Raw genomic sequence first — 16,383 nt, 5'->3', positions numbered from 1 at the left:
CTTGAAATGTTGCTTTTTGGATTCTTTATCCAATTCCTTTTTAAAATTTCTATTATAGATCATGCTTCTACCAGTTTCTGATGCAACTTTCCATGTCCTGACAGGCGTCACTCCTAACCTTTTCATTCCTTTATTCAGTAATGATCTTTCCGGATACTAACTCACCCAACCCAGTAGAAACCTTTTTACCTGAGGTACCTGATCAAAATCCCATAATCTTGAACATGTGCACCAGTTCTTCTCTTAACATTCTTTGTTCTAATGAAAAGAACCCCAGTATCACCTCATAACTAGAAACTCTCTTTCTTTGGTTTAATCTTAGTGAAGCTCTTCAATATATTCAGAGGGTTTGACCTCATTCTGAAAAGCAAGAAGCCTATTATTCTAACTGAGGCTTAACCAATATTTTTCATTTAAGCTCATTCACAGGATGTGGGTGCCACTGACAAGGCCAGCAATTATTGCTCATCTCTTTACACTGAGTGGCTTCCTAGGCCATTTCACAGGTCAGTTAAGAGCCAACAATATCGCTGTGGGTCTGGAGTCACACACTGGCCAGACTAGGTAAATAGGGCAGATTTCTTTCTCTAAAGGACATTAGTGAAGCAGATGAATTCTTCCCAGTAGTTTCATAGTCATCATTACAGATACTAGCCTTCTACTCCAGATTCAGTCCATTCCAGCTATCGTGGTGGGATTTGAAATCATCCCTCTAGATCATTAGTCCAGCTTTCTGGATTTCTAGTCTAGTAACATAACCATTATGCTACCATGCCCCGTATTATAGATAGATTTAGTATCACCCGTGTGTCTTCGTACTCTATGGGAAGAATTTTCCCACGTCAGGGGGGAAGTGCAGGAGTGGGCGCATGTGGGCGTGACCATTTTAAGTGGGCAGGCCACGTAAGAGGTGAGCAATAAATGCTGTAATGCCCAGCGTGATGTGCAGCAGGAAGCGCTATGTGCTTCCTGTGCGGGCGGGGAGGGAATCCCTCAGCCGAGAGTGCGCTCTTTCACGTATGCGCTTGAAAGAGTGCACTCATCTCCCTGAGGCTTAGTGCTGCCTCAGGGAGATCGGCGCCAAATTTAAAAATGGTGAAGGGGCAAAAATAAAATTTCCCTGACATGTCCCCCCATGTGACACTGTCACATGAGTTGGGACATGTCCATCACTTTTAATCAAACTTTTATTAAATTTTTAAAAACCCTCATGAAACCTCATCCCGCCTGTGGATGAGGTTTCATGCTTTTTCTGAAGCTCGCCAGGTCCATTAATTACTTCAATTACTTTTTAAATGGCCTCAATTGGCCATTGACAGGTCGGCAGGCATACAGCTGATTCGGCTGTGCCCCCGCCGACCTGAAAATCGAAATGACGTCGGGAGTTCCGCCCAACATCATCCCCATGACATTTTACATATCGGCGAGCGGGCCCTGCCCCCTGCTCGCCAACCTCAATATCCTGGCCTATGTCCATGTTCATAAAACCTACAATCCCATTGCTTATGTTTTAATTTAGAACAGCTTTATCAGCTTCTCCAATTCTTATAGATATGTGTACCTGAGTCCCTAAGTTTCTCCGCCCTTCTTAATATTTTACCATTGTGTATATTTCCTCTCCTTATTCTCCCTCCCAAAACATATCATGCCACATTTTCCTATATTAAAATTAATCTGGCATCTTCTACCCAATCTAATAGCCAATGTCCTCCTGAAGTCACTTACAGTATCTTCTTCACATTTTGGTGTCATCTGTAAATTTTGATATTGTATCGCCTATGCCCAATTCCAGATCACATGTATGTTATATATATATATATATATATAGAGAGAGAGAGAGTGCATGTGTGTGAGAGAAAGAGAGAGGAGAACTGGCTCCAACACTGAATCCTGTATCCTATACCGCATTCAACAACAGATAAATGATCAAGGGCATATCCACCTGCAGCATTCTTTTGGACTGGCTGAGGATTAGGGAGTGAAGATTATTCAATAATATCATTATGTTGGGTAATGTATGGTTATACTATGTATTGGAGGGTGATTTGATTGATCTGCAAGGCATATACCAGGCTAATTATCTCCTCCTTTGCCTAAATCAATTTGCTTTTCAATAAAATTCTACTGTCCAAATTTTCTCATGGTTTCTTCCAAGGTCCAGATCTGGAACACTCAGGGAATAATGGGCTGGATTTTACAGGGCGCCGCAGTCTCCCCCAAACATTGAAAGTCCCGCCTTAGAGAGGTGCTGGCCAATCCGATTGGCCGGCTGCACAGCAGCAGCAGCCAGGAGAGGCTGCTATGTCTGGAACTGCAGGCAGTCCCACCACGCCAAGGAGTCCAGGTACGTCGAGGGTCAGGGATTCTTAGTGAGAGGGGTGGGGGGCTGGATTCAAGAGGCCAGTGGAGGGTTAAAAGAGGGGCATGTCCTGGAGGGGAAGGGGCTGCCTCCGGTGGGCCCCAAGGGATCTGAAAAGGAGGACACACCCCCCCCATGCCCAACTCCAGTCCACACAACTAAAGCTGCTGGGCTTTCCGCGTTGAGGGGGATCTCCTGCTGTGGGTGAAATAATAGCGGGGATGGGATGAGGCCTTAAGTGGTCATTAATTTGCCACTTAAGGGCCTCAATAGGCCCAAGGGCTGGCTGGCTGCCCAATGGCTCCCTGGTAAAACTTCAGACAGGTCAGGGGCAGGCGGGCAGGCAGGCTCCCTGCCAGTGGCTTTGAAGGTGTAAAATCCAGCCCAAAGAGGTTAGGAAACAGCAAGAGAAGAATTGAGTGTGATACACAATAACAATCGCTCTCCGAACACACGTGTGGGGAGAAACAAGGGTTCCGTACCATCGTGTTTCGTCTTTGAGTTGTTCAGAAGCAAAATTCAGCGGATATTGCGGAAATCTGAAATGGAAACAGAAAGTGTTAGAAATACTCATCAGGTCTGGCAGTATCTGTGGAGAAAGAGTTAATGTTTCAGATCTGTGACCTTTGAACTGATCTGGTGATAGGTCACAGGCCTGAAATGTTAACTCTGTTTCTCTTCACAGTTGCCAGACCCACTGAGTATTTCCAGCACTTTCTGTTCTATTCTATGTGTGGGGTGAGGGAAGGATACGTTCAAGTTTAGGAGCTGAGACTGAGGCTTAAGTTCAATGTTGTTGTGATTTCCTGCTTAAAGGAAGTGTATTGATATTAATATGATTCAACAAGTTAGTTACAAAGTGGCCTCTTTTGGTATAACTCACTCATAAATGTGATGAGGAACAATTTTGTCACCCAAAGGGTGATTGGAGTCTGGAACAAACTTCCTGAAAGCGTGGTGAAGGCAGGTTTGATTGAGGTATTCAAAAGGGAATTGGATTGCTACCTGAAGAGAGAAAATGTGCAGGGTTACAGGCATTAGGCAGGAGAGTGGGATTAGGTGGAGTGCTCTGTCAGAGAGTCATGGCCTCCTGCACTGTAAAGATACTGTGATTAAAAATACAGCTTCATTCATTCCTGTGGACTGGCAGCTTTCGTCCCCATTTTGGTGAATGTTGTGAATGCTGCCTCTGCTGCTCCTCACCTGTTGTCTCAGTGCCTCTGCTATAACCTGGGCTCCGCTGAGCTCCTCTAGCTCCAGCCCACCACCTCCCTCTTGCGCTGCCATTTCCAGCCTAGGCTCTGGGAACAAATAGAGGAAGAAAGCGTTTGGCAGCTCCTGAAGACAGCGGATAAATCGCTCCAGTGCCGTGACTGACAAGCTGCAGGGCCAACCCGAGCAGAGGAGGAAGCGACGGCTCAGGAAGAAGAGCTAGTGCTGCAGGGAAGGACATCCTGTGGGAAGTTTTTTTTTTGTGGGGACTATTTGAGCAATAATATGAAAAAAAATGTGAACGTTTTGAAATTCTCCCCAGATGCAGTGGGATTGGGATTTGCGTCCAAAATTGCAGAGCAACAGAATTCCCATGGGAGCTCAATGATTTGCTTCCTCGGCAGTAAAATGACTTGAGCTTTTGTTTGCTGCCCTCAGTTTGCTGCTGAATCTCATTGGACTGGCACAACTTGATGTCTGAAGCAAACTGACCAGGCAATAATATAGTTCCAGCTGCTGGAGTGACCTTCTTGGAAGAATTCTCTCATTTGGTTTCAAAGGAATTCTCTCAGTCGCTGCCCCAACTTTTTAAGGGACTCCCTCACGTTCATCTTTCCCTGCAGAGCAGAACGGGAGAGGTAGAAGCGAAAGTAGAACAGGGAAGAGAGAGAGTGCCTGTAAACCAGCAGAGAGGGGACAGAGCAGGCAAAGCAGAAAATGGGGAGAAAGGAGTGAACTGGAATTAAAAGATAATAATAACTTATTTTTATATAGCACCGTTAACATAATAAAACCTTCCAAATCACTTCACAGGAGCGTTATGAAATTAAATGTAACACTGAGTCACATAAGGAAATATTAGGTTAGATGGCCAAAAGCTTGGTCAGAAATAGATTTTAAGTGCCTGAAACAAGGAAAGTGTTGCAAAAAGGTTTAGGGAGGGAATTCCAGAGTTTAGGGCCTAGGCAATTGAAACTCTTTCGCGTTATCAACAGTCACAGATTGCAATTCTTTCGAGTACAATCACAGTTCTTGGTTTTCCGGGAGTGGGACATGAACCCACAACCCTCTGATTCAAAGGCAAGGGTGCTATGAACTGAGCCACAGCTGACACCTCCAAAAATTCTTTCGAGTTAGCAACAGTCACAGATTGCAACTCTTTTGAGTACAATCACAGTTCTTGTTTTCCAGGAGTGGGACATGAACCCACAACCCTCTGATTCAAAGGCGAGGGTGCTATGGACTGAGCCACAGCGTGCAGCCACCAATAGTGAAGTGATTAAAATATTGGATTAAGATTAAGATCAAAAGGTCAGAATTGGAGAAACGCAGATATCTTGGAGTGTTGAGGGCTGGAGGAGATTATAGAGTTTGGGAGGGATGAAGCCATGGAGGAATTTGTAAAGGAGGATGAGAATTTTAAAATCAAGATGTTGCTTGACCAGGAGCTAATGTAAGTCAGCAAGCATAGGGTGATAGCTGAATGTGACTTGGTGCAAGTTAAGGTACAGGCAGAAATGTTTGGATAACCTCAGGTTTACAGAGGTTATATATGGGAGACCAGCCAGGAGTGTATTGAAATAGTCAAGCTTAGAGTTAAGAAAGGCATGAATGAGGGTTTCAGCAGCAGATAAACTGAGGTGGAATAAAGTCAGGCGCTGCTAAGGAGGTGGGAAATAGGCAGTCTTAGTGATGGCACAAATATGTGGTTGGAAGTTCATCTTGGGATCAAGTATTGCACCAAGGTTGCGAACAGGATTAATAAAGTCAAGGAGTTAAATGCGTGGCTCAAAGATTGGTGTGGGAGGAATGGGTTCCAGTTTATGGGGAACTGGCACCAGCACTGAGGTAGAAGGGAGCTGTTCCAGTGGGACGGGCTTCACTTGAACCATGCTGGGACCAGTGTCCTGGCAAATCGAATAACTAGGGCCGTAGAGAGGGCTTTAAACTAAATAGAGGGGGGCAGGGTTCTGGAGAGGGGATACGTAGGCTTACAAAGCAAAAGGATATGGCAGCATTGCAGGCAGCTAATTAGGTAATGATACCCTGAGTATGACAGGAAGGGACAGAGTGTACAAACATAAAATGACAGCAGCAAATTTAGGGTCAAAGGGGGAAAAAATGGTAAAAAGGCAAAATTAATGGCTCTTTACTGAAATGCACGTAGTATTCGGAACAAAATAAATGAATTAACGGCACAAATAGAGGTTAATGGGTATGATCTGATAGACGTTACGGAGACATGGGGGAGAATTTTCTCTCCGTCGGGGAGGTTGTGCGCGGGTGGTGGAGCAGCTGATCAGCGCCCCGATCGGCTGGGCGCCACCATTTTATGTGGGTGAGCCAATTAAGGCTTGCCCAGTGTGACACGGGCCCAGAAGCACTGAGCGCTCCCAGTGCAGGCGGGAGGGGTGTTCCCTGAGTCGGGGCCTGTGCTCTTTCACACATACGCACGAAAGAGTGCAGAAATCTCCCTGAGGCCCAGAGGTACCTCAAGGAGATTACTTTCACTTATTATACATTGATTAAAAGTAAAAAAAATTTTAAGGACATGTCCCCTCATGTAAAACTGTCACATGAGCCGGGACATGTCCATTAACTTTATTGAAAATTTTTCAAACACTTTAAAAACATTCATGAAACCTCATCCCTCCTGTGGATGAGGTTCCATGAAAAATGCAAAGGCCGCCTAGGCTCTTCACCTGCCCGCCAACCTTAAGGTTGCTTTATTGGCTTTTTAAATGGCCTTAATAGGTCTTTGAAAGTTCAGAGGGCATGCAGCTCAGTCGGCTGCGCGCCCGCCAAACTGAAAATCTAAATGATGCACGGTGACATCAGGGCACATGCCCAACGTCACCACGCGTCATTTTACGCCTCGATGAGCGGGCTCCAACCCCACTCGCCGAGCCGAAGATTCTGCCCATGGCTGTAAGGAGATCAAAGCTGGGAACTAAATATTCCGGGGTATGTGACATTTCAAAAGGACAGGCAGGAAGGAAAGGGTGATGGGGCAGCTTTGTTAGTATGAGATGGAATAAGTATGATAGCAAGAAAGGATCTTGGATCGGAAGATGTAGAATCCATATGGTTGGAGGTAAGAAATAGCAAGGGGAAGAAGGCACTGGTGGGAGTAGTCTATAGGCCCCCTAGCAGTAGCTATACTGTAGGACGAAGAATAAATCAGGAGAAAATGAGGGCATGTAAAAAAGGCAGTGGATGACTTTAATCTTCATGTAAATTGGGAAAATCAAATTGACAGAGGTAGCCATGAGCAAGAATTGATAATGTATTTGGGACAGTTTCCTAGAACAATATGTTGTGGATCCAACCAGGGATCAGGCTATTTTGGATCCGGTAATGTGTATTGAGGCAGATTTAATAAATGATCTCAGAGTAAAAGATACCTTAGGAAACAGTGACTATAAGGTGGTAGAATTTAGCATTCAGTTTGAGAGTGAGAAACTTGGGTCAGAAACAAATGTGCTAAACTTAAATAAGGGTAATTACAAAGGAACGAAGGCAGAGTTGGCTGGAGTGTACTGGGAGAGGAGTTTAGCAGAAAAGACGGTTGATGAATGATGACAGACATTTAAGAAAATAGTTTATGACTCACAACAAAGATATATCCCAGTGAGGAAGAAGAATTCTAGTAAGGGAATAAACCAACTATAGTTAAACAAGGAAGTTAAGGATAGCATCAAATTTAAAGAAAAAACACACAATGTGGCAAAGATCAGTGGTAAGCCAGAGAATTGGGAAAGTTTTAAACACCAACAAAAGATGACCAAAAAATAATAAAGAGGGAGAAAATAAACTTAGAGGGTAAACTAGCAAGTAATATAAAAATGGACAGTAAGAGCTTCTTTAAATATATAAAAAGAGAGAGGCCAAAGTGATCATAGGCACCTTAGAGAATGAGGCTGTGGAAATAATAATGGGGAACCAGGAAATGACAGAGGAGTCGAATAAATACTTTGCATCAGTCTTCACAGTAGAAGACACTAATAGCATTCCAAAAATACCAAATAATCAAGGGGCAAAAATGGGGGATAAAATAAATACAATAACTATCACTAGAGAAAAAGTACTAGAGAAACTAATGGGGCAAAAGGCCGATAAGTCACCTGGACCTGATGGGTTGCATCCTAGGATATTAAAGGAAATACCTGCAAGATAGTAGATGCGCTGACAGTAATCTTCCAAGAATCCTTAGACTCTGGAAAAGTCCCAGGGGATTGGAAAACTGCCAATGTAACGCCCTTATTCAAAAAGGGAGGTAGACAAAAAACTGGTAACTACAGTTAGCTCAACATCCGTCATTGGGAAAATGTTGGGGTCTATTATAAACGATATAATAGCAGAACATTTAGAAATGCAAACTATAATCAAGCAGAGTCAGCATGGCTTCATGAAGGGGAATTCATGCCTAACAAATTTATTGGAATCCTTTGAGCAGGTAACAAACAGGATAGATAAAGAGGAACCAGTAGATGTAATATATTGGGATTTCCAAAAGGCATTCAATAAGGTTCCACACATAAGGCTACTTAATAAGCTAAGAACCCATGGTGTTGAGGGTAGTATAATAGCATGGATAGAGGCTTGGTTAACCAATTGAAGACAGAGAGTTGAGATAGGGGGGGCATATTCAGGATGGCAACCTGTAACTAGTGGAGTGCCACAGGGACCAGTGCTGGGCCACAATTATCTACAATTTATATTAATGACTTGGATGAGGGAAGTATATGCACTTTCACCAAGTTTCTGGATGACTCAAAAATAGGTGGGAAGGCAAGTGGTGAGGATGACACAAAGAGACTACAGGGGAATATAGACAGGTTAAGTTAGCGGGCAAAAGCTTGGCAGATGGAATATAATGTGGGCCTGAATTTTTCCCACGCGGGCAGGCTCGGCGGGAGTGGGCGAGGGTGGTCGGGGAGCCAACCGCCGCCCGCAATCGATTCCGCACCGCGATTTCACGCCGGTGGGCCAATTGAGGCCTGCCCTGCGTGGATCACAAGCGGTATTGCTAAGCACTACCTGTGCGGGCGAGGGGAGGCGGGAGAGTCAGGCCTAGGTCGCAGTTCACACATACGCGTGAAAGAGCGCTTCAATCTCCCTGAGGCATGGAGCTGCCTCAGAGAGATTGAAACGCTTTTTAAAAAAATAAATAAAGACGTTAAAAATTTAAAGAAACGTGTCCTCTCATGCGACTGTGTCACATGAGGTGGGACGTGTTTTTATTTTCAAAATAAAGGGTTTATTTAATTAGTATTAGCTTTAGGAAACCTCGTCCCGCTCATGGATGAGGTTTCCTAAGAAATTTAAAGGCCGCTTGGCCTTTTCACCTGCCTGCTAACCGTAAGGTTGGATGGGCAGTGTAAATTTCAAGTTAATTAGGTCCTTAATGGCCTTAATAGGCCTTTCAATGATCAGGGAACGTGCAGCCGACTCCGGTATGCGCCCACTGATTAAAATATCATGCGAGTGAGCGATGACGTCGGGATGCGTGCCCGATGTCATTGCTCGTCATATTACGTTCCAGTGTGTCGGGAGGCACCCGCACGCTGAAGGTAAAATTCAGGCCCTAGGAAAATGTGAGGTTATGCACTTTGACAGGAAGAATAGAGGAGTTGAATATTATTTAAGTGAAGAAAGATCGCAGAAAGCTGCAGCACAGAGGGATTTGGGGGTCCTTGTGCATGAATCACAAAAAGCTAGCATACAAGTTCAGGTAATAGGGAAAGCAAATGGAATATTGGCCTTTAGTTTAAAGGGAAAGAAGTATAAAAATAGGGAAGTCTTGCTAAAACTATACAAGGCACTAGTTAGACCATACCTAGAATACTGTGAAGAGTTTTGGTCCCCTTATCTAAGGAAAGATATACTGGCAATGGAGGCAGCCCAGAGAATGTTCATTAGGCTGATCCCGGTTATGGAGAGATTTTCTTATGAGGAGAGGTTGAGTAGGTTGGGCCTGTACTCATTGGAGTTTAGAAAAATGAGAGGTGACCTTACTGGGGGCTTGACAGGTTAGATACTGAGAGGTTGTTTCTCCCTGTGGGAGAGTCTAGGACCAGAGGGTGTTATGGCACAGCCGATGGTAAATTCTGAGTTGTTCAAATCCCAAAGGGAAATTTGAAGCAACTGCCACAACTTATTTTACAATTTGTATAAATTTCGAGATGCAAGCCTTGAATTCAGTAATAATAAGACCACCAAGTCTTATAGGTTTTTACAAAAGTAGATTAAACATTTATTAATAAGAGAAATGATTTTAAACACTTACATAGATCTACAAATTACTACAACGATAACTTCTAAATCCCCTACTAAATCAGACTTCCAGTTGCACTTTCGTTAAGGCAACAGTAAGGCACATAGGTTTTAAAAGACCCAGGCAAAGAAACATGATACCCTGACAATCCAATTCAAAGTGAGTCTTCTCAACTTCAGTACTTTGTAGACAGCAGCTTGAGGGGTAGATGCTGAAGGCTTTTCACGTTTGTTAAATCCTAAAATGCAGTCTTCGCTCCTTTATACATATTTTCCCTTTTCAATGCAAATTCCCATTGGTTCACTATGTCTTTGGACTTTATCTTTCTGATAATAAAAATATCTTATAATACTAAGTTTTACCAGTAACCTTTGGGAAAAATAAACACACTGGATAGGATTTTCCGAGTCCACTGGCCGCGAGCGTGATAGGTGGTGTGCACGGAATATATGGCAGGACACACTTCACGATGGTGTGAAGGCAGGTCGTGATCTTCTGCTCAGCCCACCAATGGCGCGTCACGTTTCCAGCCATCGGTCAGCAGGGAGCTAATTGTAATACATTAGCATATAATTAAAAGGCCAATCCACCAGGCACTTGGAACTCTGCCGTATCGTCCGTCCACGTCGGTGGGAAAGCGTGCCACGTGTTTCACAGCAGCATGCAGGTGACATACATTTGGCGGCGTTCACTTTGGGGGAACTGAGGTGAGTGAGCAGCAACATTTTGCACATCTCGCCCATTGTTTACAGGCCTCAGTGGTGCCAGGAGGAGGGCGGGAGAAAATGATGCCTGGCCACGCAGGCGACTGCTGAGGGGTGGTGGAGGGTGTCTGGGGGCCAGTGCTGGCCAGCATCGAAGGTGACTGCTGGGGGGTGGTGGCTTCTGGGGCCAAGTGCTCACCAGCCTCGCAGGCGACTGTGTGGGTGGGGGGGGGATGTCTTGGGGGGACATGCTGGCCAGCCTTGGGGGTGACTGCTGAGGGAGAGAGGGGTCAAGTGCTGCCCTGGCACTGCATGCTGAGCACGGGCAATCGAGGTGGGGGACAGGATAAGCAAGGGAAGTGGCCACGCATTAGGGACACCTGTATAAACTGACCATGCCTCTGAAAATCCATTGATATTTATTGAATGCACAATCCAATATATTCATTAACCACCATACAGAGATTTAAACAATGAAGATGTCTTTAGTGCCCAAATTGTTGTTGAATTTATCCGCGTCCGAACCATTTTTGCTTCCATATGTCCCTTGAAGCTTTTCCTTTCCTAGATTCATCCCTCTGCCTGTGAAATAGGACTGAAGGATTCGGGAAAGCTGTTCCAGAGGAGAAAGAAATCAACATATTTAAGCAGACAAATAATTAAATCTAAATACTTCACAAATTGTAGGGAATATGTCAAACAAATAATCCAAAAATGATCTTTTTAGTTGAAAATATGATCAGTTAATAGTTGAAAGTGTTATTCTTTTATAATCATGGATATCATTTAACTTTTCTAAACTGAGATAGTGATAATGTGAGGGGTGGGTGGGCAGGGCATGTCACTCTTTTGTGGTATAGATGGATTTGTCTTTTTTTAGACATATTTGCTTAGTGTGTGATATTTTTCACAAGCATGAAATCATAATATCCCATATAGTAAGTAGCAATATTTGCCAGTCATAGCTCAGTGGTATCACTCTCACCTCTAGGTCAGGAGGCTGTTGGTTCAAGTTCCACTCCTAACACATCGTCCAAGCTAGTGCACTAGAATGCCATTCTACTGAGGGAGGATGTTAAATTGAGGCTCCCTCTACCCTGTCAGGTGGATGTAAATGATCCCTGGAACTATTCGGAGAAAAGCTGATGTTGTGAATAATGCTATATAAATGCAAATTTGTTCTTTCTTCCAAAACAGCAGGCTTTGTTTTAACTTAGTGCACTATCAGTATTGCTACTGGTCAGTTGACTTATATCTAAAGCCTGACAGAGCTATCTAGAGAACCAAACAGAACCCAAATTCCACTTATATTGTTCCGTTTTTTTTTCACCAAGGTAGTTCTTTTTTCCCGCAGCTCCTTTTCTAATAATGTTCCTTGGGATAATGGGTACATTAAAATGGTCTGAAATCAGATACTCACAGTCACTCTGGTCAGCTATATAATGTAGTGAACCTGTTTCAATCTTTCTGGAAAATAAAAGCTGTTGTTTTATATGAGTAAGAAATTACTCATTCGAGCTTGTTAAGAGCCCTAAATATACTGGTGAAAATAAGATCCTTTACAGTCAGCAGGAGCAACTCCAATCAAGCTCACAGACCAAATTTATTCATGGACTAACTCATATCTTGTTTCTGGCAGACTTTATTATCAAGCAAACATTGGGAGCATCCTAACCAAAGTATGAAGGATAATTAATCGATAATGTTTAAGACTTTATGGGTGGAATTTTCTGAGCCTGCTGGCGGCGGATTTGATAGGTGGCATACACGAAAAATATGGCGGGGCCCACTTCACGCCGGCGTGAAGGCAGGTGGTGATCTTCCACACAGCATGCCGACGGCGGGCCACATTTTCCGCCATTGGTCAGCGGAGACCTAATTGTAATACATTAGCATATAATTGAAAGGCCATCCCGCCAGGCGCTTTGAACCCCGCCATATCGTCCGTCCATGTCAGTGGGAAAGCACGTCGATGTGTTTCACAACGTGCACTTGGCAGCCTTCACTTTGGGGGAACTGAGGTGAGTGAGCAGCGGCTTCTCCACAGCTCGCCCGTTGTTTACCAGCCTCAGGGCCGCCGGGGGTGGGGTGGGGACAACTGATGCCTGGCCCCAGAGTCGACTGCTGAGGTGGGGAGGATGGTGTCTGGAGGCAAGTGCTGGACAGCCTCGGAGGCAACAGCTGAGGGTGGCGGGGAGGCGTCAAGTGCTGCCCTGGCGCTGCATCCCATGCACAGGCAATCAAAGTGGGGGTCAGGGTAAGCGAAGGAAGTGGCCACACTTTAGAGACACCTGTGTAAACTGACCCTGCCTCTGCAACTGAGACAGATCAGGCGCAGCCACAGTGATATGATTGGGGTCAGTCTCCTAGCCTGTCCAGCTATGCAAGCAACGTGGAGGCACCAAAGGGCCACCAAGTGCTCCATGCCTTACCCACAACAACCCCCCACCCCCTCCAGCACAGACGTTGAATCCGCCACCACTTTATTGGGCTGCGGAGCAGTCGCACTGCATAGGTTATACAATCTCCTCACCAACACTGGCCATGTAGCAGTCACTGCTGGAGGTGCTCACAGCCCCTTGCAATCTCAGCATCCTGGTTTGGACCAGTGTCCCCCATGTCGCAGGTTGACAGGGCAGCCATGCAGTGCGCTCATCTCTGGCCATCCGAGGGGTGACCAGTAATCTCCGGGAAGCATTCAGAGGCAGTCACACAGGGCCAGGAAAAGTACTAAGTACAGCCATAATAACCATGTCTCTCTCTTTCATGCCGCAGGAGGTCCATATCAGGATCATGGATCCTGGTTACCTAGCTGTATGCCTGATGGCCTACAGAGACCTTACAAGACTGAGGAGGGAGTGACTGAGGCTCCTGGCCGTGCAAAGGCAGGAGCAGCAACCTCAGGAAGAAGGGGCAGCAGGAGCTCCCGCACACGCTGTCCAGGAGGGACAGCGAGCTGTGGCTGGTCGGTGCCTAGCAACACCCAGAGTCTATAGACACCGCCTGCCATTCCTGCAGATGACTGAGAACCAGCGTCGCCGACAACTGCACGTGTCTAGGGGCCTGGTGTCTCACATTTGCCACTTACTGCAGGACTGGGTGCCATGGGGACATGGAGGGCATCCACTGCCAGTGGCTGTGAAAGTATCCATGGCGCTCAATTTCTATGCCAGTGGCTCCTTTCAGGGCTCCACAGGTGACCTCTGTGGGGTTTCACAATCTACCACCCACAAATGCATCCATGAGGTCACGGATGGCATCTTCTCCATGGCACCCAACTTTATGCTTTTCGCCCGGGACCGGGACAGCCAGAATGCAAGGGCCATGGGATTCGCCCTGATCTCAGGATTCCCACAGGTGCAGGGTGCGATTGACTGCACTCGTGTGGTGCTCAGGTCTCCATTGCTACACTCGGTGAACTTCATCAACCGCAAGGGCTTCCGCTCACTGAACGTGCAGCTGGTATGCGACCACCTGAAACACACGGTTTCCGGGAGTGTGCATGCCGCCTACATCCTGAGTCACTCGCAGATCCCTGCAGTCTTCCAGGGTCCACGGAGGCTGCAGGGATGGCTCCTTGGAGACAAGGGCTACTCACAGAGGCCGTGTCTGGTGACACCCATGCGGCGGCCTCAGACTGCAGCAGAGTGACGCTGTAATGAGGCTCATGCAGCAGCGCACAACTTGGTGGAGCAGACCATCAGGATGCTGAAGATCCGGTTCCGGTGCTTGGACCATGAGCGGAAGGGGTAGCTGGAGTGAGATCGAGCTGCCCAGCACCCCTCTCCCATACACACTGTTGGAGGCCAACTATGGCATCAGCAATGGAGTTAAGCTCGCGCAGGAGTGCAGGAGCGACATCCTGGACCAAGGTCTCCATGGTGGCCGCCATCCTGCCAGTGGTGACCTCAGTGCGTTGGCATGATGGCGCTATCACCTCAGCCTGAAGACAGACGGACTCCTCCATCGTGCCTTGTAATCTGAGGATTGTAGCGGACATCCCTTCCTGATGTTCCCGAGCTTGCCTTTGCAGCTCCAGCAACTGTGACACGATCGAGTCCAGAGGCTCATCATCTGATTGGACTCAGCAAGGTTCTGGCCTCCAGCAGTTCTCCGAGTGCTGGGGACCTGAGAAGTCCCTGCTGCCACCTGCTGTGGGTCAGACAGTGCGATCTGCTCACCATATTGTGATCCTGAGGCTACTCTAAAGCTAGGTCCCAGTGAGGTATGTGTCTGTGTGCTGGTGGAGGGTGTGGGTGAGCATTGTGATGGGACCTCAGGGAGAGTGCTTCAGATTCCTCTTCAGAGGTTTCTTCGGAGCTTGACTGGAGGCCCTGGGTCATGTAGTCTGTCGGCTGTTTGGCAGATGTAATTGTGAAAGCAAGGGGAGATAATTAGTGCATGGCAGTGGCCTTTGAAAGAGGGCACATCACTCACAGCATTGTTGTCTGATGGATGTTGCATTGCTGGATCCTCACTTGGTAGAGCAGCGCCGACCTCACCGTCAGCACAAGACTGGTCCCAGTCATCGCCGGCCAGCCGGATGGCTGTGTTTTCGAATTCTGTCAGAGCTTTAATTTCCGGCACTCCTCCACCTGTTTGCGACCTTTCCCTCCTCTTGTGAGCCGGTTTGTCCTACATGGATAGAGATGGGGAGAGCCTGCTGAGCCAGATGATAAGTATGCTTGGCTGTGTGGGTGGTGAGTGGTTCCATGGACGGGATGAGGACAATGATGGTGTGTTTGAGAGAGTGAATGGTGATGTCCCTTGCACTGGCAGTGAGTGAGGGCCCTGTGGATGTGCGATGGGTTTGTAAGTGTGTGAGTTGGGAGTGATGAAAAGAGTGACTTCCCCTGGTGAAACGGAGGAAATCATTCAACCTTTTGCAGCACTGGGTGGCTGTCCTCCTTTGCAGGGCGTCCGCGCTGACCACCACTGCCACTGCCTCCCAAGCTGGGTTGGTGACATTGCTACCCATCCTGCAGCCAGAACGGGGGTAGAGCACATCCTGGCAGGCCTCCACAGCATCCAGCAGTCGCTTGAGGGACCCGTCGTTGAAGCAGGGGGGGGAGCTACAGCCTTTTTTCCTTTGCCGGTTATGGTCTCCCGGGCGACAGTGGTGAGCTGGTGGCGATGAGTGCTTTGCTGGCGGCTGCCTTTTAAAGATGGCTGCAGGCATGATGCAACAGTGGGGTGATGGCGAGCGGGCAAATGAGAGCCCGCCCGGTATGGAACAGCGTGTTTTCCTGGAATGAATAAATAATGAGGCGGGCTAGGGAAGATACAGCGTGAAAACCCGCCATTTTCGTCGGCGGGTAGGACTCCATTTTGTCCGCCCGCTACCGCACTTAGTGCAATTCTGGGAAAATTCCATCTTATTTCACTGTGGAGTGCAAATAACATTAAACACACTGGCCGGGATTTTGCAGTGGAAATAACAGTGAGGCTCTCAGTGCTCATCATTATGGAATAAATCGGACATTAGCTTCAGGCATCCGCACCATCAGCACAGTTCAATGTGGAAATGAGGAAGTTGCTGTCCGAGTTGCTCTGCTCCTTTTTAAAGACCACTTCACACACAACCCAACAAGCGGTGATTAGAATTGCACAAAGCATGTTCAAAAGTAAACATGTCCAGGGCACAAATTAATCATTTTGGACTTGCTGAATATCGAGTTTAAATGCTGGGAAACATACAAGGTTACCGATAATAGAAATAAAAAGATTGTAATATTTGAATGCAGAATTTCATCCAAATATTTACCATAAATCAACAGTTGAGGGTTGCTAGCTCAGTTAAAGATGATTTATAGCATAGAGAATACTTATTT

General features: G+C 46.5%; 1 protein-coding gene across 3 annotated transcripts in view; it reads right to left on the bottom strand.

Moving 5' to 3' along the window:
* The window catches only part of hacl1 (2-hydroxyacyl-CoA lyase 1), a 158,469-nt gene that overhangs the window by 126,079 nt on the left and 16,007 nt on the right, over positions 1-16,383 (bottom strand). The window contains exons 1-2 of one of the 3 annotated variants that reach the window (XM_078538561.1): positions 3,563-3,667; positions 2,842-2,898 (exon numbers count right to left, since the gene is read on the bottom strand). In XM_078538561.1, coding sequence (XP_078394687.1) covers positions 2,842-2,844 — 3 coding nt within the window. In that variant the 5' untranslated portion in view covers positions 2,845-2,898; positions 3,563-3,667. Of the gene's footprint in view, positions 1-2,841; positions 2,899-3,562; positions 3,720-11,012; positions 11,166-16,383 lie in introns of those variants that run through there. The other 2 variants (XM_078538562.1, XM_078538560.1) reach the window with 2 other exon arrangements.

This window comes from Cetorhinus maximus, chromosome 3, assembly GCF_964194155.1.
Source record: "Cetorhinus maximus chromosome 3, sCetMax3.hap1.1, whole genome shotgun sequence".
Lineage (NCBI taxonomy): Eukaryota > Metazoa > Chordata > Chondrichthyes > Lamniformes > Cetorhinidae > Cetorhinus > Cetorhinus maximus.
The sequence above is the reverse complement of the archived record's forward strand: the minus strand, read 5'-3'. Positions and strand labels throughout refer to the sequence as shown.